Source organism: Zootoca vivipara, chromosome 6 (assembly GCF_965207765.1).
Source record: "Zootoca vivipara chromosome 6, rZooViv2.hap1.1, whole genome shotgun sequence".
Taxonomy (NCBI): domain Eukaryota; kingdom Metazoa; phylum Chordata; class Lepidosauria; order Squamata; family Lacertidae; genus Zootoca; species Zootoca vivipara.
Genome location: NC_142589.1, coordinates 43,314,529 through 43,338,926, shown reverse-complemented (window position 1 = coordinate 43,338,926; position 24,398 = coordinate 43,314,529). Strand labels below are relative to the sequence as shown.

The 24,398-nt window shown below is 40.8% G+C and overlaps 1 protein-coding gene across 2 annotated transcripts in view; it reads right to left on the bottom strand.

The window, feature by feature from the left end:
• Positions 1-24,398, bottom strand: part of CDH8 (cadherin 8) — a 231,572-nt gene that overhangs the window by 69,455 nt on the left and 137,719 nt on the right. For both annotated transcript variants that reach the window (XM_088672014.1, XM_035120354.3), the window contains exons 6-7: positions 13,380-13,567; positions 8,002-8,255 (exon numbers count right to left, since the gene is read on the bottom strand). In XM_088672014.1, the coding sequence (XP_088528140.1) occupies positions 8,002-8,255; positions 13,380-13,567 (442 nt within the window). The remainder of the gene's footprint in view (positions 1-8,001; positions 8,256-13,379; positions 13,568-24,398) is intronic.

Below are 24,398 nucleotides of genomic sequence, written 5' to 3'. Positions count from 1 at the left end.
GTGGAGCTCAATCGTGTTATAATTTATAAGACAAAAAATGATGGGCTGAGAATCAAGAAACAGAATTATAGCCCAAGGAGTAATTAGCTGCATCCACTCAGTACGAAGGTTAGAAGCTGTCATCGAGATCAGTAGGTAGCATCTTTTAAAAGCTACTGCGAATCAAGAGTTAATTAGATGATCCATCACATTTATTGGACAACCTGTGCTGTATTTCATAGCAACTGCTGATAATTCTGCCAATACATTAAGCAGGCAGGGCTCCTGTTTTTACAAGATGCAACTACTGTTCTTATCCCAACAAACACCACTTCTGGTTAATTAAGTGAATACGTCACCTGCTTATATTTGAGCATAACTCTGGACAATAGCTGGTTAACAACCCTTTACTGGTAAAACGCTTCCAAAAAACCAGAAAGATTGGCTGCTTTATGGATTGACATCATTGGTTTCTAACAAAACAACTTTGATCTGACAGCTAAGCAGAGCTTGCAAATGAGAATGTGCAGGTACATTATGTAGCTTTAACACAGAAGCCAGCTTGACTAACAAGAAAGAGCTGCAGTAAATTGTTCCAACAGTGCATTAAACAAAATGGTGATTTAGAACTCCCTGCAAGATCTCCAGGAAAGCTTTTATGTTGGTCCATTTTCATATAGTTGTTTTATTAATGCATTATTTGTAAAAAGAAACCAAACTGGAAATTTAAGCCTTACAATTTCTGGTGGGTCACGCACAATGAGAGAAAGAGAGTGAGCTTGAAAGTACTGATATGGTACAGCAGTCACAGCTTTGAGGGGCTTCACTAAATCCTAGTGGTGAATTTATATAAGGGACTATAATGACTATTGTTCCAAAGCATGGCATTGCACAACATCACACCACAACTATTTTGCATCTCTTCAGCTTTCTGCCTCAGCATGCAAGGATGAATTACTAGGAAGCATCAAACTGGGTTAGATATATTATGTCATATGGAGAAGTGAGAAGGTAATGACGATGCTTGAGCAACTCAAATAAATCTGCTAAGAACACAGGAACATAGCTGTCAAGTTTTCCCTTTTCTCACAAGGAAGCCTATTCAGCATAAGGGAATTTCCATTAAAAAAAGGAGAACTTGACAGCTATGCACAGGAAGATGCCTTATGCTAAACCAGACCATTGGTCCACCTAGTACACTATTGCCTTTTCTGACTGACAGAGGCTTTCCAGGGTTTCAGGTAGGGTTTCAGCCCTACTTGGAGACACCAGGGAATGAATCTGGGTCCTTCTGCATGAAAAACAGATACTCTGCCACTGAGAGCAACCAGATCTGCACATCGCAGAGAAACTGGCAAGTGAATTGGAAAAAAACTTAATACATTTTTTAAAAAATACATTTTCACACTTTCTGAATGTTCCATATTTTGAGAATATATATTTTGAGAGAAAATATACATTGATTGGGAGTTGTACCCCTGCTTACACAGTATGCAAACTCATCTGCTATTCCCCCCATATTAAGTCCCTAGACTTTCACTCGCCCGGAAACCAATGTCCCCACTGGGGAAGGACGTGTGGATCCAGAATTGGCCTCCACAGTCACTTATAGACTCATTGTTAAAACCATGTTTATGGAAGACAATCTTACTCGGCTACGAGTGATCACCAAAGAAGAAGAACCCTGTGCAACTACTAAGTTTATTTTTTACCTTCCCAAACCCTTTTATAAAGCCATCTCTCTTATATTCTGCAGTCCTGCTTTGCAACCATTTTCACATTCACCCCCATGTTAATGCACCCTCCTTCTCTTCCATTTGTACAACCATTGTTACAAACAAACCACCCCCATGGAAACCTCCTGCATCTTCCTCCTCCCACACCTTGCAGCTACTAAACACCCTTTTCACATTTTGCTCAATTGTGAAGCCACCACCCCCTCCTTTTCTTCAGATTGTCAGTTAGCTTGCTCAGTTAGAGAATATTAAGTCCATTTGATGAATGCCATACATATATGGGTGTTTCCTTGTTAATAAACTCTCTCTTCTAAATTACTACACTAAATCTAGAACTTTGTGTTGAAGACAATAGATGGTACCAGAAGTGAAATACATGATTTTGGGAAGGTACTATGGGCTATTTAAGGACTCTGCATCCTTTATATCTCACAAATGAGGCAGCTGAAGAATGGAAGAGGGAGAAGTTTAAAGCAGTCTTAATTTTTTCAGTGCTCCTCCCTTCGCACTGCACTCAAACAATGTCAGAGGTTTGAATAAGCAGGGACACTGAGGGGTTACAGAATAGAAGCTAACACCAAAAAGCAAGCACAACATTTCTTTCCAAACTCCCTTCTCACTGTGCTCAAACCTTGTTTTAAACTGCTACTCCCCCTGTGTAACCCCCTGCTCACTCTACTGAAACCTCTGTCATTATTTAAAAGTAGCACCTTTCCCTCTCAGTTTCTTTCCATCTCTGCTTTATTCAAACCTCTCCTGTTGTGTAAAACCCTATTTCCCTCTGTATCTCTGTTTGCTTTTAAAGTCTTATAAGGCATGTTACCCTTCAGCACAGCAGCTTGTAGCAAAATTGCTGCTTGGTTGAACTAGAATCGAACCGAGAACTAGTTTGCTTTGTAAATGGATGGGTGTGAACTACAATTAGTTCTTTTTTGGACATGTTCTTTTAAAATAAACTTTCCAAGCTCACCATCTCTCAGCCTAACCTCAGAGGACATCCCCAAGTATACTGCAGTGAATGCTTTGGGAAAAGGGGGACATACAGATGTAAAGAAGGAGGTGGTGGAGAGAAATGTAAAGTGGTAGGAATGAAAATATGGTTGCTAAAGAATCATTTTTAAAAAATAATAATGAAGTGTACAAAATACACATTAACTAAGAAAAATTTATCAGAGAAACAGAATCAGGCCTGTTCACTATGCAGATGTTCAACTCATATGTTATAAACCAATCCACTGCTGGGATATTGAAGTGTGCATATACAGGTATGTTAAATTGTATACACTGGATATGCAATAATTCCACTCTTTCTTCTTCTTCTTTAAAAATAAGTTGCGAGTCTTGATTCATATGTGCAAGCAAAAGTCATACTATGTATTGATTTTATTTAGCTAAATAAATAAATGCCTCCCTTGATGTAATTCTATTTACAATCTCTGTAGCTATAGGGAGAGAAAAAACTGGGGATTTGTGCATGTTTCCGTATTGACTTTCAACAAGCTATTCACAAAATCAAAATGCATTAAAGAGTATAACAATTTCTCAACACAACTGAAACAGGTTTACAAGTTTCCAAGGAAGCAAAGCCCCCTCCTGATTTTAAGTTAATATATATCATGTGCAATGTTTGTAGCTACCTTGTCTTTATAATGATATTATAGCTCTTTTTAATGAGGGCACACTGTCACACAAGTAAGCAATACATAAAAGTACATTTCTGTAAGGAAAACTGGGGGGAGCAGAAAGAGAGTATCTAGGTAAATAATAACCTTCAAAATTGCCTTAGTAATGCCACAGTTTATTGGGACTTTGTAAGCTTTAGGGGCTGAGTGCAGGAGAAAATTGGTGGTGTGATCATACATTTATATACCTTAAGATGCCAATGCAGATTCAAATGCAGTGTTCCTTCCCAATGCAAACGAAGGCTTTACAACAGCATTTGGCTTTGCAAAACCCACACAGCCACCTTTTTTGCTTTCCCCTGCTGAGATGTGATTCATAATATTGATGCCATAAATCACCGTATCTCAGCAATGCCAAGCAGAGAGGGCATGTTACTAGGTGACTGAGAAAAACAGCTGCATGTCAGGAAGGCATGTCTGGGTGGGTGTAAACACACACTCTCTCTCTCTCTCTCTCTCTCTCTCTCTCTCTCTCTCTTTTAGGGCATGCTGTGAATTAAGAAAATGATTTGCTTTTGCTAGAAATGAAATATCCTTGAAGAGTGTGTGTGTGTGTGTGTGTGTGTGTGTGGCGCACAAACACATGGTTTTTTTCTTTGCATTCAGTGGGAAGTTCTTGCGCCTCCCTCTCCTCCCCAAACCCCCACCATTCTCCATCAATTAATGAGCAAAGAAATTGCATTCATACATTATCAAAAAGAGGGGGGGGAGATGAAATGCTAGAGATGGATATCCTTGGTTTCATTCCCTTCTGGACAACCTTCCAGGGCCACTTGTCCCTAGTGAGATTGTCTAGAGAAGGCACCCTCAAACTGCGGCCCTCCAGATGTTTTGGCCTACAACTCCCACGATCCCTAGCTAACAGGACCAGTGGTCGGGGAAGATGGAAATTGTAGTCCAAAACATCTGGAGGGCCAAAGTTTGGGAATGCCTGGTCTAGAGGCATGAGTGGGCAGAGCAATGAGCATCAATTTTAGTGTTGTACAGTGGGCTAATTTTGCACACACTCACATACCCCTCAATATCCTCCAGCCATGTGAACAAAAAGGATTATCAGAGTTCAAGGACACATTTCAGTCAGGCAAAACCATTCAAGGAGGAGGTGAATCAGGGCCAGAGGAGGGGGTGTTATTGGGCATGGCATGGGGAGTATCCCAAGGGTCAGACAAAGAGGATTGGATGACCATATTTGGCCACTGGATCTGAGGTTCCTCATCCCTGCCCTACCCTAACCTTCCCTGAATCTCCTGTTGGTATGATACCTACAGTCTGTTTGACCAACCCCTGGCAACTTTCCTTATGCTTTCCTGAACTAGTTCTTCAGCTCTTTTACCGAGTTATAGCATCCTCATTCTGCCTCACTTCTTGACATCTGTTAGAAAATAAGCCAGTTATTGCAAAATAACAACACTGAAATAGGATTGTATAGCAATTAAATTAGCCAAAAAGGATCCTCAAAATGGACGTTGGAATACTCGCTAATGAGCAGCATGATTCTGCACATGTCCTAGAACAAAGTATATTTCTTTGGTTTTGCTCTGAGCAGTGAATGTAGTGCTATTGCACAAGAATCAGAGAAAGCAGTGAATCGTCCTCCCATCAGGGAGTTAACACTAAATACCCTCTCCATAGTAGCTGCTGTACAGGGAATTTCACCATAAGAGCCAACGTGCATAATGAGTTGCTGGATAATGTAAGTGCATAGGACTGATTAAGTCCCTGAAACCCACCCTATATGTAATGCAAGCAGACTCCCTGATTTTGTTATTAATCAATTTTACAAAAGTAACAAATAAGATACCTTCCACTAGTAACTGAATTAACTCAATTAACTAAATCCTCATTGGTCAGAAACACCCCATAGTCCCCTGCCATGACAAAGCAGGAAACTTGCATTTATTTTATTTATATTTATTATTGCATTTCTATCTTGCCTTTCCTCTAATGAGCCTAAAGTGGTGCACATGGATCTCCCCTTTTCCCTGTGAGTAGGTTAAGCTGAGAATTAATGATTGGCCGAAGGTCACCAAATGAACTTCTAGGGGTTGAGTAAGGATTTGAACCCTAGTTCTCCAGATATAAATTTGGTCATTTCACCACACTTGATTCCTCTAGCACAGGCATCCCCAAACCTCCGCCCTCCAGATGTTTTGGACTACAATTCCCATCATCCCTGACCACTGGGCCTGTTAGCTAGGGATCATGGGAGTTGTAGGCCAAAACATCTGGAGGGCCACAGTTTGGGGATGCCTGCTCTAGCATTTTGCTTGATCAATACATCTTTTAAAATAAAAAAGTCACTTTAGACAAAACCTGGACGGTTGCCTGGTAGTAAGCCCCATTCTGCCCAGTGGAACTTATTTCCAAATAAACATCCAAAGTGCTGTGTTACACAATAGTAACCTAGGAATGCATGGTAACCTCTAAATTTGCTTCCACTTTTACTTTGTGTGAATTCTGTGGCAACCTAGAGCAGCCAGTGCTTTTTTTTTTCTGGGAGTATTCGAGGGTAAGCAGTATCGGCACTTCCCCCCCCCTCCAAATGTTAAAAGTGTGGCACTTCCTGTAGTAGTGGCACTCTTTTTTACCCCTTAGGGGGGGGGAAGCGCTGAGAGCAGCCATTTCCAGTATTGGGTCCCCCATATGTTGTTGTTGGACGACAATTCCCATCTTCCCTCTTCCCTGACAATTGGCAGTGTTGGTTGGGGCTGATGGAACTTGTAGGGCAATAACATCTGGGGAACCAAGTTTGGGGAAGCCTATCCTATCCTATTTAACTTAAGAGGCCAGTCAGTGAGTTTTTTTTCTGTTGATGTTCCTCTTATTGAAAAGGGGCATGGGTTTATGAAAGTCAGAATAGCTGAATCAGTGTGCATATCACCTGTAATCCACATGGGCACTTGACATCACAAATTACAAGAATGGTCAAGGATTTAAATTTTGAGTATCTAGGATTTTCTTTAAAAAACAAAAAAAACTGCATGTCAAATAGTACCATAGAATAGTTTACCTACTGACAAATTCTGCAGAACTAAAGAAGTTTATATCATTCAGAGACATATATTGATCCAATGAGAACTATTTTCTATCACTAGTCAAGATTTTCTGCCCCCTCGTTTGACATAATCACTTTCTTATTATCTGATCACCAACAGCACTGCATAATCCTATTGCACAGATGGCAGCTTCAAAGAATTTTGGTGAAGGAACTGTACTCATGAGGCAGAGAGAAGCTTAGCATTTTCCAACTGCAATTAAAAATTAGGAAATGCCTAAGGCTGATGGATTTTCTCTCATATTTCTAATCACTTGGATGTTTATTTTTCAAATAAAAAACACCCCAGGCACCTTAAAGACTAACACACTCATGGGCCAGATTCTACTTCATCAGGTGCATTAAATGTGCAGCTAACTAGGTTGATATACATGCATGGCAGTAGGGGCAGGGAGCACAAGAGAGAGAGAGGAGGAGTGTTATAAATTGAGCTGATGAGATCAAGCAATGCAAGACATAATGCAAGATGCATCATATTCCTATGGAGAGCACAAATGGACCAATTAAATGAGTACAAAATCCCACCAGAAGAGGTATGACTCACTACTCCCAGCTAGAGGCCCCTGGTGGTGAATTGGTATAGTGAGAATCATATGTACAAATACCTAGGGGTGTATCCAGTGGTGACTTTGCATTACTAGAAAGGGTTTCCACTAACAGAAATATTGGCACCTGTTTTTCATCAATCTCCCATCTACCTAACCTGGCTACTCTATCCCTCTGGCTGGTTGTGGTTATTGAAGGCAGACAGACAGACAGCAAGGCTGCTCTCCCAAATGTGGAGCCAGCACTGATTCCATTGGGCTTTCTTTCCTTTCCTTCTTTGTCTGATGTTTTGACTCTCAGGTTAGCTTACAATTAAGAATTTTTAAAAAAGAAAACAAAATAAATAATAGAAGCCATCATGTCAAAGCCATATTAAAACAGCTATTCAGTTCAAAAAAAACAAGGCAGAAGCAGCCAAGTTCAGAAATCAAGCGAGGGAGGAAGGAAAACTGCTACTAATACTAATACACATTTCAAGGTATTTTTAAAAGGCCCAGGAAAGGGTCTTGTCCTGGAGCAGTAAAGTCATATGACTAGTTGTCATGCAGGCCCTCCTTGGGGAGGCTGTTCCATAGATGACACACCATTAAGAATTCCCTTTCTCTTGTCACTATATTCTTAACCTGCTGGGTGGCATCTAGGGTTGCCAGACTTAAAGAGAAACCAGCAGACCCTTTGCTTGGAAATTAAACAAGGGGTCTGTTGGTTTCTCTTTAAGGTTTCCAGACTCTAAAGAGAGCAGGGCAATTAAAGGCACAGGAGTCCTGTCCTCTATTGAGTCTGGCAACCCTAGAGAAAGACAGACCTCCAAGTATGGCAGAAATGGGGAATGTTTTGAGCCCAAGGACCACCTTCCAGGGGCTGCATGCCATTCGGGGGTGGGGCCCAAGTCAAAAGTGGGTATTACCAGGGGTAAAAATGGATGGTGCAACAGACGTGTCTCTTATCTTTGTACAGTAGGCTTCATTTCAGCTAAAGACAAGAGGTGTTAAAGCAGCAGTACCTTATAGAGCTTGAAGATACATCAGGATCATGGGCAGTCACTTGGCCAATCACAGAGTTAATAGCAGCATTCTCATGTACTTCTAGAAGGTAAGTTGGTGATGAAAAAATTGGAGGTTCATCAGCATCTTCTATGACAATTTTCACTGTTGCAGTATCCTTGAAGGGCCCCACACTGATGAAACGTGGATCAATATGCACATTACTTGCTTCTACCTTCAGAGTATAGGATCTTTTCGTCTCAAAGTCCAGGGGCTGTTAAGAATGACAAAGACAAATGCCTTTCACTAATGACCACAGCAGCAAGAACTAGCAAAAGGATGGAAGTGTTATGCATTTAAAACCTAATCACTGAGTTATAATGCAATCTCTTTCCGCTTCCTTTGAACTGGGCTATAAATGTCCTGGGCATGTATTGATGTCTCTGTATTCCTCTCCCACACACACACACACACACACACACACACATTTGTGGTTCCTTTTCTGCTTTATAAAATATAAAACTATGCACACACAAATAAACACATACATACACTATCTTGCCATGAGTGCCGTCACTATTCTGCTTAGCCAAAAATAATAATGTTACTGCCATTGGTCTGGATTGCATATTAATCACACACCTAATCACTATTCTGCTTGTTGGAGATAAGGAGCAAAGGAAAAAGTATGCAAGCTTTATGCAGGATATATATTTTGATATTTGCAAGGGGGGGAGCCATGCAGAATTGGAGGGTTTGGAGAGTCAGTGCTGAGAACAATATAGGTATAATCGTAAAAAATAGCAATATTGTCATACAGATTAATCCAAGGATAGCCAGTGTGGTCTCTTCTAGGTAACGGACTACATCTCCCATCATTGCTGGCTAATAGTTCTGATGACTTGGATGGGAGTTGTAGTCCAAGAACATTGGTGGAGGGGATGATTTTGGCTAACCCTGGGTTAAGCTGAATTTATGAGAGAATTTGCACCTGGTAACCATCAAGAAAGTTTTTCAGTAGCTAGCTGATATGTGCCTTTATTCTCTACTATAGAGAGACAGAGAGAGAGACATGAAATATGTGAGCATTTGCTAGCCTTGAATTCAACCAGCTTTTCCTTAAATTTTGACTAATTTGTTCATGTAATCTGTATTTGATTTTGCTTCTGGCTTAATTCCACACAAGCAATGTTTACACAGGGCAAAACTTGGAAGTTCAGTGTCTCCTGCTGAGTTACAGTCATTCAGTTTAGATTAGATCAGGCATCCCCAAACTTCGGCCCTCCAGATGTTTTGGACTACAATTCCCATCTTCCCCAACCACTGGTCCTGTTAGCTAGGGATCATGGGAGTTGTAGGCCAAAACATCTGGAGGGCTGCAGTTTGGGGATGCCTCGTTTAGATGCACAGGGACACAGGAGGTTTATATGAGTCGAAGCATTGTACAATCTAGCACAGTAAAGTCTACATTGACTGGCAATGGCTCTCCAATATTTCAGATGGGTTTTTTTCACAGCTATATCAAGAGACGTTGGTGACTGATTCTGGGTCTTTCTGCATGCAAAATATGTGCTCTACCACTGAACTATGGCCTTTACCAAAAGCATTCACAAGGACACAAACACAATTTTATTTGAAATATTGATAGGCCACTTCTAATAAAATAGTAATAATAATAATACTTTTATTTATACCCCGCCCTCCCCAGTGAGAGCCGGGCTCAGGGTGGCTGACATCAAAAAAATTACAAAAAAACATAAAAGAAAGAAAAACAATTTATTAAAATGCAGATTAAAATACAATTTAGATTTAAAAATTGTTTAAAAATGCAGCCTCATTTTAAAATGGCCCAAATCAAAACCCAAAGGCCAGGCGGAACAGCGCCGTCTTGCAGACCCTGCGGAAAGATGTCAAATCCCGCAAGGCCCTTTTTGTTAGTAACATACTCTCTTGAGTATGCCATGACAAAATAAGTGAATACAATAGCATCAACCATTCTAAATACTAAAACACACACACACACACACATATCAATAATAAAAGAAATATCCATCCTAAACATTTAAAATGAAACAAAAGTGATCATCAGCAAGAGAGCAGGAGAAAATATGAGAAAACTGATGCATTGAAGGAAAAGCCAAAATTAGGTAAATTTTCAAACCTTTCCTAAAGACCTAAAGTGTTGTGGTCAGATAAAGTTCACTTGGTGAGAAAACTTAATTGGAAATGAGATGTGTTTTTCAATCTAATTAGGGATTAGAACATTTTTTTTCAGCTCAGGGACCTCATTCACTTCTAGGCAGGGGCACCAAGTAGGGGAGGGTATAGCCTCCCCTATTTTAAATGAAGGGGCTGGCCCCCTCCAAGTTCCATGGTGGCCATGTGCACATGTCACAGGGCATGCTCTGTGCCATGCATGCACACTACATAGTGTCTGCACGCCCCGTCAGCACACCCCGTGGTTTGTGTACATGATGTCAGCACACTCCACAGCATGATTGCCCGTGCCATGCATGCATGTCCTACTGTGTGCTGGTATCACTAGCACATACCGCAGGTGGCGCCGATGTTGCATGCACACACAGTGTGCTGATGTCGCGGGGGGCAAGGTGGCACAGTGGCACGCATGCTTCTAGGCAACCTCTGGAGCCCACATGCCAGTAATGAGTGGGGCTAGAGGCAAAGGTGTGCTGTGCAATGAATGCTACTTCTCACACATCCCTCTTTAACCTTGATCCATGTTAGCAAGAGTCAACATCAAAGTTCAGGGTCACATTTCATCCAAGCAAATTTCACTCCAGGAGGGCACAGAGCAGGACTGGTGAGGGATATGGCCTGGGCAGAAAGGGTGTGTTCCTGGGAATAGTCAAGGGCCAAACTGAAAAGATTTTGTGAGAGTCCTCTCTATTTGTGAGATGGGACTTTGTATTTTTCAGTCTCTTTTCTATATTTTAATGTTTGTTTATATTAGTTTTTTTTTTTATTTCAATGCAGGATGAAAAGACTCAATAAAAATTAAAAAGTAAAACTGGCAGGTAAGTCCTCCCCCGCAAAAAAACAAAACAAAAACCAAACCATATAAAAATGAGGGTGTTGTTTGTTTGTTTTTGGTAAGATCTTAAATCACCAACTTTATGATCACACAGGAATCATATCTGCAAAAGTTCAAGAGCATCTACACGTGTGGATTCAAAGTCTAACCTACTGATGCTTCACAATGATTAAAATTTCAAAGTTGCAAATTTGTCAGGCTTTGGAAAGATATGTAAATTTGCATTACAATGTCCCATAGAAAGGAACAAAGAGATGGAGAGAAAATGACACAGAAGCTGAAATCTGCAATGCAAATACAAAGAGCACAAATAGAAATCACCGAACTCTTTCAGGAAGTCTCTGGAAGCTTAAATATATATTCTTACTTTCAAAAATTGTGTTGATTTTTTTCAGACACGAATCTAGCTCTAATGGAACTTTGCCATTTTTAGTAAACATGACAAGCATTCGCTTCTCTGTCGACTCAGAAATTACTAAGCTTTTGTACCTATGAATAGGTGGCTGCAAATCAGCATATTCACAATTTGCCAATCACGCATCCTGTATCATTTTAGCCATTTCAAATTCAGCTGGCAAAATGATACCAGCCCAGAGCATTTGTCAACCTAGTTCTCTGAACAACAAATTCAAAATCCGTTCTGCTCTCTCTCTCTCTCTCTCTCTCTCTCTCTCTCTCTCTCTCTCTCTCTCTCTCTCTCTGTGTGTGTGTGTGTGTGCTATTTTTATTTTGAAATTAAAATCAAATGACAAATATGTAAATGCTATGGCATGAGGTAGCTGGTGACTATGCCACTGTGGCACTTCAGGCTTCTCTATGTGGCTATCAGGACTCTCTAAGACCACACCCATTTTCCCACGCCACATCCCTTACTGGTTCCACTCTGCCCTTTTCATGAGTGCTTTTGCCTGGTTAAAATAGGAGATGGTACTGTGATTACCTCTGCGGAGGATACAGATATACAGTATGTCTGTCTGTCTGTCTGTCTGTCTGTCTGTCTGTCTGTCTGTCTGTCTGTCTGTCTCTCTGTCTCTCTGTCTCTCTGTCTCTCTCTGTGTGTGTGTGTGTACAGAAACTTCTGACTTAGGCAAAGGTAGAATGTAGGCATTTGTAAGGTAAAGATAAGGTAAAGGACCGCTGGACGGCTAAGTCCAGTCAAAAATGACTATGGGGTGTGGCACTCATCTCCCTTTCAGGCCGAGGGAGCCAGCGTTTGTCCACAGACAACTTTCAGGGTCATGTGGCAAGCATGACTAAACCGCTTCTGGCACAACGAAACACCATGACGGAAACTATAGCACACAGAAACACCGTTTACTTTCCCGCCACAGCAGTACCTACTTATTTACTCGCACTGGTATACTTTTGAACTGCCAGGTTGGCAGAAGCTGGGACAGAGCAACGGGAGCTCACCCCGTCATGTGGATTCAAAGCCCCGACCTTCCAATCGGCAAGCACAAGGGGTCCTTTGTTTAGACCACAGTGCCACCCACTCCCTTAGGCAATTGTATAGCAGTAAGGGTCACAGCTGTTTCTCTGCCCCCTTTTGCCTCTGGCTTCACTCACTACTGGAATGCAGCCCTCGGATGGTTGTCCATGAAGAAATGCAGCCCTTAGATTGAAAATGGTTCCACACCCCCAGTATCAACCCAGATAGTATTTATAAGAGAAGCATGTTTGGGCCCAAGGGAGCCTGAAGCATCTCTGAGTACTCCACCAATGGAGTATGGTGGAGCAAAAAATGACTTTTGAAAAATCACCACATTATTTAGCCACTAAGCTACACCTGTGCACTTTTCCACCTGTGCTCCAGCTAAGATGAATAAGGAGGAGAAAGAGAAGGAATAAAGATCAGAGGTTGTGCAATGTTATCAGTTTTAAAAATGAAAAATGTTCTCTTTCTTGCAGATATCTGAAAGACCATGTGGGATAGTATAAACATTAGAAGAACCTTCTGATAGTAAGAGTATGAACTCCAAGAGAGCCCCTGCCAGTCAGTGTAGATAGTATTGAGCTAGATCAGGCATCCCCAAACTTTGGCCCTTCAGATGTTTTGGACTACAGTTCCCATCATCCCTGACCACTGGTCCTGTTAGCTAGGGATCATGGGAGTTGTAGGCCAAAACATCTGGAGGGCCGCAGTTTGGACATGCCTGAGCTAGATGAACCAATGGACTGACTCAGTATAAATCAGCTTCTTATGCTCCTATGTATGGGGTACTGGAAAAAAGGACATGGGCTACTTCCATCCTAACCAATGCCTTCTATACTTTCACAGGACAATATGTTAGAGCTCATTTGTGCAATGCCAAAATCCACAAATTCAGTCTTTCAGTTGCCATTTACCTTTCTCAATCTGATAATGCCTTCTTGAGTCTGGGAGTCCGAAGTGATTTCAAATATATCCACTCCATCTCCTTCAATAACGTCATAGGATGACTTAGCATTCTCACCAATATCCAGGTCATTTGCTTTCACCCTTCCTATTGGTTCACCAATACTAATGTCTTCCAATACTGAGAAATGATACAAACCTGGGAGGAAGAGAGAAAAAGAGAGATGAATAAATACTAACAAACAACTGGACATTACATTGGGCAACAGTCTCTTTTCCTCCTGTTCTGGGAGAGATGCCCATCTGAAATCCTGGAGAGCAAATGTCAGTCAGTGTAGACAGTACGTATCTTAGTAGATCAATGACCTGACTCAATAAAAGGTAGATTTCTATGTTCCTGTGCATTTGATATGTATATTTATGGGATTGCTGTCCATTCCTGTAACACCTTCTTACAACATTTTACTGGGTTTGGTACATTTTGATGGTTTATCTATGCCAGGAATATCAGGGCTTAATCAAAATGTTGCCATCTAGCCTATCTACTGTCTTCTTCAGTGGCAAAGGAGGGTGGATAAAGGTGTGAAATGTTGGTCTCTGTGCTTTGTAGATATAATATGATGCCTCTGGAGTCTGGATTGGCCAGGTCTGGTAGAAGCAGGTCTTCTGTCTTTGCCTGATTGGAAAAGCAGAGCTTCTTATGGCCCTAGAGTCGGGCTCTGGAGCTTCCTCCCAATGCTAATAGCTGTTTCTGAGAAGGGTTTTTAATCAGGTCCACAGCAGTGCAGGAACCGATTAAGTTCTCCCTCCATCCCTGCAGTGATCCTATAATTAGAAAATCTGACATACCTAACTCTATTTGCATTTTTAAACACCTGCACCCTACACGTTAATTGCATTTAACTTCATATATTCTTAAAAGAGGGGAAGTTATATATTGTAATGTGAAAAATGACAAACTGAACATCTCTTTTTACCCAATCCTAAACCACAGTTCATATCTAAATAATTACTTTGCATAAACACTGAAGTGGAGAAAGTCCAAAAGTTTCTGATATCAATACAAAGGAAGATGGTAAAATAATAATATATTATGCCATTTATCCAGCGCATGAACCAAGACTCTACCGGAAAAACTGCACCTGCCATTGAGTAATGCCACTTCATATCTACTTTGGCCCTAAGAAAGTGTTCTTCAAGCTTGGGTCCTCAGATGTGGAATGCACATCATCCAGCCCAATGGTTAAGGATGATGGGAGATGTAGTCCTCTCACATCTGAAGACCCAAGTTTGAAGAGCAGCGCCCTAAAAGGTATTGTAATAAAAGATCACTAAGTGCATACAACAAATTCAATAATCAATACAATAACTCAAGTGGCTAGCAAACAGAGATCAACAAAGAAGCTATGTATAGCTGAATAAGTAATAATAATCAGGCCTTTAGAGCAAGTATGGGGAACCTTTGGCCCTCCAGATGTTACTGAACTACACAGCAAGCATGGTCAATGGCCTAGGATTATGGGAGTTGTAGTTTAGCAATATCTGGAGGGTCAAAGATATCTCACACCTGTTTTACCCTTTGGAACTCCCTCCTGTGACATATCAGACGGGCACTATCGTTACTGTATTTTCTGAACCTATCCTTTTTCAACAAGCCTTTTAGATTGCTATTTTAAGCCTAGTCTGTAGCTATACTGGATTTGAAATTGGGTTTTTTATATGTGAAATTGTTTTAAAGATGTATATACATTGTTTGTGTGTGTGTCCAATTGCGTGAGTGTAGCACTCTGAGAGGTTTCCTAAGATATGAATCTTACATGAAATATGATAAATAAATAAACAGTACAATTTTATAATTAGAATCTGATTGTGGTCTTTCAGAATACGTATTCTCTGATCAAAATGTTTCCTTAATTATGCTTAACTTCAAGTTAGCTAGTTGCTATATGGGTGCTTTTTCACTTTTGGTTCATAATAATGGAATTATATGTTTTTCATTTTTGTTTCAAAAACTCAGTAATAGAAAAAGTAAGGAGATGCTAAAACCTGGGGGGAAATTCCATGAGGGGAATTTCAGAATAGAGCTTTCACAAAGCTTGCAAAAATGTCTTGGGGTTGTTTTTGCACATTCCTAATTCAAATCCTAGGAAGTCACCCTTAACTGGCTTAAATTGGGTTCCAACAGAGTATTTTACATTACATCTCAGATTTCTCATTACTTAGGGAAAGAATCAAATTGCTCATTCTAATGACATCTCTCTCTGACTTTTAGTAATGATCTGGAAGCCAGCAAAGCATGGCTAACCTCTGGCTCCTGAGCACACCTACAGACGGTCTAATTATGCATGCTTCTTGGTAATTCACTTGTTTCAGCCATGGCTAAGAGGTGAAATTATCAGTTTCAGGACTACTTATCACTGAAACCAATCAGACAAAATCCATGCATACCTGATGAGTCAGAGAGTCTTAAATGGGGGCAATGGGAGCTGTAGTCTTCATTTTTATTTCCATTTTACTCCTTCAGGGGCAGAATGTGTTGGTGTCATATGTTATAGCGTAATTGTGGTAACTATTTGCATAGATTATGGTCAGCTATGAACCTGTGAATGATTACAAAGTTTGTGTGCTTAGAATGATTTTTCTTTTCTTTTTTAGGAAAGTGAGTTTAGCATGCACAGTTTGCAAATGTAAAAAAAGGGGGTCCATTATCCAGGAGCTGACAGTCTGCTTACTAATCAGTTGTGCTCCATTCTAGCTATAGAAACTGCTCCGAGAAGGGAGATTTTCTGGAAGTGCTTTCTCCATCTCCCTCTCTTCTACTAATGGGCTAGAAGAAAGTTGGAGTAGCTGAGAGTGTTTCCATTTCTGAATGAGGAATGTAAGAAACAAGTGAGTGTGATCCATATCTAAAATGACAGAGGGAGAGAATTACATCCTAGAAGAAGGAATAATGGACTCAGAAATCTGCAGGCAACAATCTTGTGCCCATTACCAAATCAGTGAGCACAACACTCAGAACTGGTTCAGAGAAGCGGACACAGAGCAATGGATCCAAACTACAAGAAAGAAGATTCCACCTAAACATTAGGAAGAACTTCCTGACAGTAAGAGCTGTTCGACTGTGGAATTTGCTGCCAAGAATTGTGGTGGAGTCTCCTTCTTTGGAGGTCTTTAAGCAGAGGCTTGACAGCCATATGTCAAGAATGCTTTGATGGTGTTTCCTGCTTGGCAGGGGGTTGGACTGGATGGCCCTTGTGGTCTCTTCCAACTCTATGATTCTATGATTTTCCCAGCCTTGCTTTAATTTTGGGAGATACATGGACATCAGAGGGAAGGGTCTTAGTTGGAGAGTATCTGCTTTGCATGCAGTAGATTGCCAACATCTCCAAGTATGGCTGGGAATGTCCCCCATCTGAAACCCCAGAAAGTCACTGCCAGTCAGTGCAGACGATACTTAGCTAGATAGGTGAATGGTCTTTCTCAATCCAAAACAGCTTCCATGTTCCTAACTGGAAAGGAAGATGTCAAGGATCCAGCCATTTAGGATCATTTCAGTGTGCTGCTATGGGATTTAGTTCTGAGGCCCCTGTGATTAACATTTTATCTTGGAATTATAATTCACAACCTGCTGGTATCTCTATACACGCATACATGCATACATGTGCATGTGCACACAAAAATAGAAGTGTAATAAACAACAACAACAACAAACTTTTATTTGTATCCCGCCCTCCCTGGCCGAAACCAGGCTCAGGACGGCTAACATCAAATATATAACATTGGTATAAAATCAAACCATAATAAAATTACCTCCTAAAAACAAGTCAGGGTCAAATTAAAATCTAATTAGATGGCTATCTATGGGATTAGGGTTGGGAACAGTGAATGCTCTTCAGGCCCAAGCTGTTCTTATATGGGCCTGTGAGAATGCTGGGAGGCTTCTTTCATACCATTTCTTGTACAGAAAGAGAAGGGGAGTCAGGCTGAGCCCTGACCAAAGGCTAGTGGAACAACTCCGTCTTGCAGGCCCTGTGGAAAGTTGTCAAATCCCGCAGGGCCCTGATCTCTTGTGGCAGAGCATTCCACCTGTCGAGGCAAGCCTAATCTCCCTGAGGCCCGGGATCTCCAAAATGTTATTATTTGCAGACTGTAAGGTCTCCGTGGGGTGTACCAGGAGAGGCCGTCCTGTAGGTACGAGGGTCCTAGAGTTAGAGGGTTCTAACTCTCAGATAATATGCATGCGCTGTCTATGTATGTCAACAAATCTATCAGCCAAGACATTATATTTTGTGTAACAAGATGGTGGGCATTCAGTGTAGAAGAGGGATGAGCTTGGCTCCCTCAAAAGCACCTAGGGGCATAGCAAGGAGGAAATCAGTAAGAGGTCAGGTCAGTAAGAGGTCTATCAAAGCCCTTGGGTCCATTGGCCGCTGCCCAACCTGACTGACCACTGACACTGGGCCTAAGTTCTCAGCTTGAAAAATAATTAAAATGCATGTTATGAAAGAAAATACATTTATAATACACATTTCAATATACATATCTATGTGGAATATTTAAAAGAAAAATTCTAACACTTTACTGTGGAATCAGGATGGGTGAACTTTTGGGCTGGGGTTTGAAGAATGGCACAAACAAGAAACAGATTTACATACATCTGCTTCATTAAATTTTTTGATGAGCATATGCTCTTCTGTTTGAGTTGGAACAATTTTAATTGTTCTACTTGTTTATAATTATAATTATAACTGTTCTAAATGTCAGGACATGACACTAGAAGGCAAAAAAAACTTGATAAACCTTTATGATAGCCTGCTGGCCAGCACACAAACAAAGATCACTACTAGACAAACTGTATCTTCTACATTCCATAATATATTGTTGTGTTAACATTCTCCTTTGTATTGATATTAGTAACTTTCGGGTTCTCTTCACTTCAGTGCTTGTATTAACTTTATCATTGTTGTTTACATTCTTTGAGTTGGGGGAAAGAGGGGGAATGTTCAGTTTGTATTTCCCCCAATATATATTTTAATAACAATAATTTTAACTGCTTCCTTTGTTTCTATAAGTGCATTTTATATTGTTCTAAGCTACCCTGGGACCTTTATAGTGAAGGGCGAATAAGATATAAGTAATAAATAAATATGTGTAGGGAAGCAAAGAGAAAACAACTAGATGCAACTTTTCATACTGTCAGAAAAGGTCAAAGCAAGCCTGACACACTCCTTTTTTTGTAAATCTCCTTGAAGGTAATTTGCCCTTTGGGATAACTCAAAAAAATTACACCCTGCAAGGCCATTTGGAGCCTTAAAATACAATTGATTTCTTCATAGTTCTCCCTCCCTCTACTTTGTACTCTGTGGCCATTATGCATTTTCTTTGGTGCTTACTGCGGAAAACTAACATATTATGGACTGCAAAACAGAACGTCAGTTTGCTCTGTAATTTATTCTTTGTTATGCATTTTTGAGGATGAAGCATAAATAAATATGGCACTAATTGACAAACCCTGAAATTATTTATAAGAAAGTGTGTGAGCAATTGAATGATATAATAACAACTCATACAAGAATCCACATGTAACACAGATGTTTTAAATTGTTTAAGCGGGCATTTCCTTAATGCAATCCAAAGAGGCATTGTAAATCACATGCATGTAACCCATTGTTTAGAAAAAGGAAAAGATTTAGAACAAGGAATTTAATGGCAAAGGTCAGTCACATTTTAAGTACATGACAACATAAGAAGACCCTATTACCCTCAAACAAAGCTCTTGTCTAGTTCAACATTGTCCTCACAATGGCCCCAGACCGGCAGTTACAGTCCAAAACATCTGGAGAGCACCAAGTTGGCAAAGGCTGATCTAAGGCATCCATCAGGTGTGTGCCTGTGGCAGATCAACACCTGGTTTATTTGGGAACCATAACCCCCCCACCCCCGGGTGACATTTCTCCCCCATCCTTTCTGTTTCTGACTTGTCCTTTAAAACATGGACATCGGCATCTATTGTAAATTTGGAACTAACTTTGAGACTTCTCTCTGAACTATTTCCTCCTCTGCTAAACATCACTGCAACAGTGTCTAAAGAAGGGTGGGAGGTGTGTTGGCAAACCACTCTCTGGAGCACCTCCTACCCTCTTTGGAAAGGGAGCTAGCGTTTGGGTGAGCTGTTGGGTAAGCTGTAAGTAGAGGAGTGGAGTGAGCTCCTAGGAGAGAGGTGGGGCATTTTGTGAGGGTATGGGGTTGGGTGAGGTGTAAAGAGATGGGGCTGGTCACGTTGGGGGGAAGTGGGTGGCAAGGGGCTGGGAGGTGGTGGGTAGGAATGGTTAGAAAGCAAGAAAGGACAGCAGGTCCTAGTATTTTTATTTTGGCCCTCAGTAAGTTTCAAATCGTCACAGAAGCAACATTGAAGGCTACCTTCTCTATAGTTTAGGCCTGGTTGGCGCAAGGCTGGCAAAACATTTTCACCCCAAGGACCACATTCCCTTATGAGCAGCTTTCCAAAGGCTGTGTCCCATTGGTGGGTGGGGCCAAGGGCAGCAGAGGGTGGAGCAATGAATGTAATTTTTACATTTGGTAAAGTAGGCTAGTTTGTACAAGCATTTGCTTGTCTCTCTCTCTCTCCTGCCTTCATCCTGCAGTCAAGAGACATTATCAAAGTTTAGAATCATAGAACTGTAGAGTAGGAAGGGACCACCATGATCTAGTCCACCCCCTGCAATGCAGGATTTTTTTGCCCAATGTGGGGCTCAAATCCATGACCCTGAGATTAAGTGTCTCATGCTCTGTCAGCTGAACTCTACCAACTGTGCTATTCACTGACCTATTCTAGCCAGGCAAAAGCACTCAATTTACCCCTGAGTAAATGTCATGACATTGTGTGAATGATTCCTCCCTCTCTTTAATCTTCTAAAAATAGCAGGCAGGTGGTGGTGGGAATTTGGATCAGGAATATGGCAAGTGAGTGGGGGGTTAACCATTTTGGGAATAAAAATTTAACAACACCCTAAAGCTATTTTAGGGCTCATAAGCAATAAATAAATAAATATCTATATAATTAGCATATAGGGAAACAGTACCGTGGAAAGTGGTAACTACTCTATTATGTGCCTCACAGTCTCAATCTGAACTGCAACTTGCAAATTTTAAACAAAAGTGGAGATAAATTCAGAAATCTATGACATTGCTTCTTGTTTGCTATTGAGCTTGTCTAGAGTTAGCAAAGGACACTCTCCAGGGTCCTGATGTTTGTCTATCGTAAGTTTCTTTGAGTGCCCGTCCATAAATCTTTGCATTTCTAGGACTGCAGGTGCACTTTAGGTGTACTTCCTTCATGGGGCATCAAATCCTTTGCACTCTTAGTCATGAAAAGGAGAGTTGTAAGGAAGTCATTTCCATTGAATGCAGTGTAGTTTACTTCTAGGGTAAACATTTAAGAATCAGCTGTAAGTGCACAAATGCAATATCAATTAATGAACGTGTGTTATGCTTGAACTTTGATTAATCTTGGCAATGTTTGAAAATGGGATGGTTAAATCAAGGCAAAAGGGTGCATTATTTCACAGTAAATGCTTATGAGAAAGGGGGGGGGGGTGCGCACGCCTGCATGTGTGTCCCAATCCAGATCAGTGACTGGGAGTACATAAGTAGCGAATGTAGTTATTCCAATTGACTTAACACAAGACTGAGATATTGTCTATGAGGGATAAGCTTATTTTAATATACTTGAGCTTTACACAGCAGTCAGATGTTCTTTTGAGCAAAATCTTATCTGTAAAGTGTTGGGATTTTTTTAAAAAAAAATCCAAAATACGTCTCATGTGGGGCTCCTTACATTATTTCTAAGCAAACCCTATAGTTATGAAAGTTCATTGTTCTTAGTTCTAAGGCTCAGAGGGGTCATATTAGTTCAAAATCCAGCCATAAATGCATGCTTCTATTCTGCCTGGAACCAATAAACATATATAACATACTATCTTGGTTCATTATAATTTATTGCGAATGTGTCATATTCTACATCTTATGAATTTTGATAACCTTCCATACCAGTGAGATTCCACCACAGTTGTTAAAAAATAATAATCTTCATTTTCTTTCCCAAGCAAATGTTCTAAGCAATGTTGCCCTTGTAGCAGGTATCAACAATGGTGGGATTGCACAGAGTTGCTGATAGAGTTAATCTGTCCTGCCAGCCAGAACTTCTACGATCAGTCACTTGATAAATCCAGACTATCAACATTATCCAGTTCCAATATTTGGGAGTTCCAATATTTGGCAGCACTTTTGGGCAACTATGAAAGTTTTCAGCCACAAAACACTGATTTCCTAGAAAATTCAGCCCCCTCCCTACAAAAACAGACAAGAATCTTCCCATGCACACCACAAACAAAATGACAGCCAAAGAAAGCAGGTTAACAACACCCCAGAAAAGAGACACCTCCGGAACAAACAACTACTCCAAAGCTTATTGGTTCTTGTTTTTTGTTCAAATATGAAGATCAGGGGGCTTTGGTGGCCAGTAACAAATAATTAGAGAGGTGAGAGAAGGAAACCTTGCTTGTCCTTCACATACACCCCAACCAAGAGCAGGAGTACCCCCCATCACCCCTCCTGGAATTAAAGCTGTTTCACAACATCACATTAGCCACATAGTGAAGGATTGCTCCCTCCTCTCAATTGCTGCTGTGCAGAGACAGCAAGGGGAGGAAGGTATCAGGCAGGAAGGAGGCTGTCAGGTAGGCAGAAAGTTGGGCCTACCTTCTTCTGGAAGATGCAGCCAGCAATCAGAGGTAGGTTTCAGCTCCTTAATTGGGTTTTCCCATTTTGCTTGCCTCTCTTTCTTGCCTGATGCCCCAACCCCTGGGCAATCCAACCCAACCTGTAGTGATCTGTGCCTGTCTCAACACGACTCATCCAATGCCCAAGTCTCTCCAAATAAGAATAGTTCGGCTCAGGCCTCAGCCAAATCCAGTGCACAGCCCTAATGATAACTTTAAAAAGCAAAAACACAACTGGTTGCAACAGGCTATCCTTTTCTTTATTTAGTTGTACCTTCAAGATACTATTGGGGCATTGTGCTCCACCAAAATTGTTCTCCACTTAAAACCAGTTCAATGCCTACTTTGTCACAGCTTATTCCTTATGGTTCTTCCTTACACCTTGGATCAAGTATGAACTTATTTCAGAGTATTCAGCAAAACTCCTCTGACAGTAGTGTAACTATCTGTGATGCAATTATAAAAGCTTGAGTAACTGACAACAGTGGACCTCCAGTTACATATTTAGAACTACTCTACGCCACACATCTTCTAAGAAATGTCTCTCCACATTATGGTGATATACATCATCCAAGTACTCTCTTCTATGGATTTTTGCATCATTAAGGAACGTGTCACCTTCTATTGGATTCTGCTATCGCACAGAGCACATGCAACACAATCAGATGCAGAAACACAACTCTTTCATTTCATCTCATAATATAATGAGTAGGAGGATGGCTTCAAATACATAGTAAGTGTGAAATCTGTCCCGATGCATATTTCGACTGTTTTATCCATTGGCATTGTGTGACACCCACAAAAGCTGTTTTTATTCTTGCAATGCAGATCTGACTCTGCTTTGCATTGTAAGTGGTTATGATTCACAGCCCTGTAAGTGATTATGATTTGCAAGTGCCTTAACTGGGTTTGAGTCTGCTCTCTCTCTCTTTATATTGACTTGATTATAATAATGTTTTCTTAAAAAAAAATAAAAATCCCAAAGATGACGATCTATTTCTCAGGGCAGTAATGAAATGGATGCTTGTTATTATGCTGAACTTCAGTTCATATACGACTGAATTCTGAATGATGGGTAAGCCAAATGACCACAACACTAAGATTTCCCATTGACATCTGGCTGGCCACTATGAAGACAGAATTTGGGACTATATGGGCCTTTGACCTTATCCATCATGGTTCTTCCTACATTCTTATCAAGTGGCATTGTAACCCCATAGGGAGAATGAGGCCTCCATTCTCATAGCTAACTCAGCATAATGAGTTTTCTTCTTCTTGCGCTTTCTAATGGCTGCAATGAGATAATTGTAAACATGACCAGAAGCTACAGAAAATACAGGTTATGATTTGAACTGGCCATTTTGTGCCTCCTGGCCATTTGAATTTATGGGTGCTTCTGGAATCCTTCTTATCCTAAGCACACACACACACACACACCCCGTGTTTCATATTATTTGGTCTTGCTTCTCAGATAGGGCAGTAGCATAAGGAATGTTCCACTGTTCTGTTCATTTTGAATTACAAACACAATGCTGTGCATGTTTTAGAAATTTCTGATCCTTCAGTTCACTCATGGCGACCCTCTTCCTACATTAGTTTTGTGCTAAAAAACGATCTGGATTTGACGGTACACACAACTGCATCAAGTGCTTGACTAATGCATATGTGAACTCACCTGCATTGACCCAGCTGCTTGCTGCTACCAACAAGTAAGCTGGAGGAGGCTAGGTAAAGTAGGAGAGGTCCCATCAAAGGATCTAACCCAGAACATGCCTTGAATACAACAGCAGTTGTTGGGGATTTTGCCTTTTCATCCATGGCTGACTCAGTTTCCTCAGCCACTGTTACAAGGCAGGTCTCGCCCACTCTTTCTCCTCATTATTTCAGGGCTCTTGTTTCGAAGGCAATCCAGAGTGAGTGCAGGAAGCAGCGGGTTTTTTTACTCAGAATTGGCTTTGTGATTTAGATTAGACTTTGTCTGCAGGATAATAACTGATGGCAAATCTGAATGAGAGCATTGTATCTTTGCCAGTACTATGATGCTAAACCATGCAAAGAAAGAAAACAATGGCATTGAGCAGAAGTGGGAGCACATTCACCATTGCTAGCAAGGCAAAGAACAGGCAGACTCAAAAGGAGAAACAAGTTATAGTGACCTTCCCCATACATACCAGGGCTGTACTCCCCTGCCAACTAAATATTAAAAAATCATATAGTAGTTAAGCATGCTGCAGAGAGGGGAAGGAGACA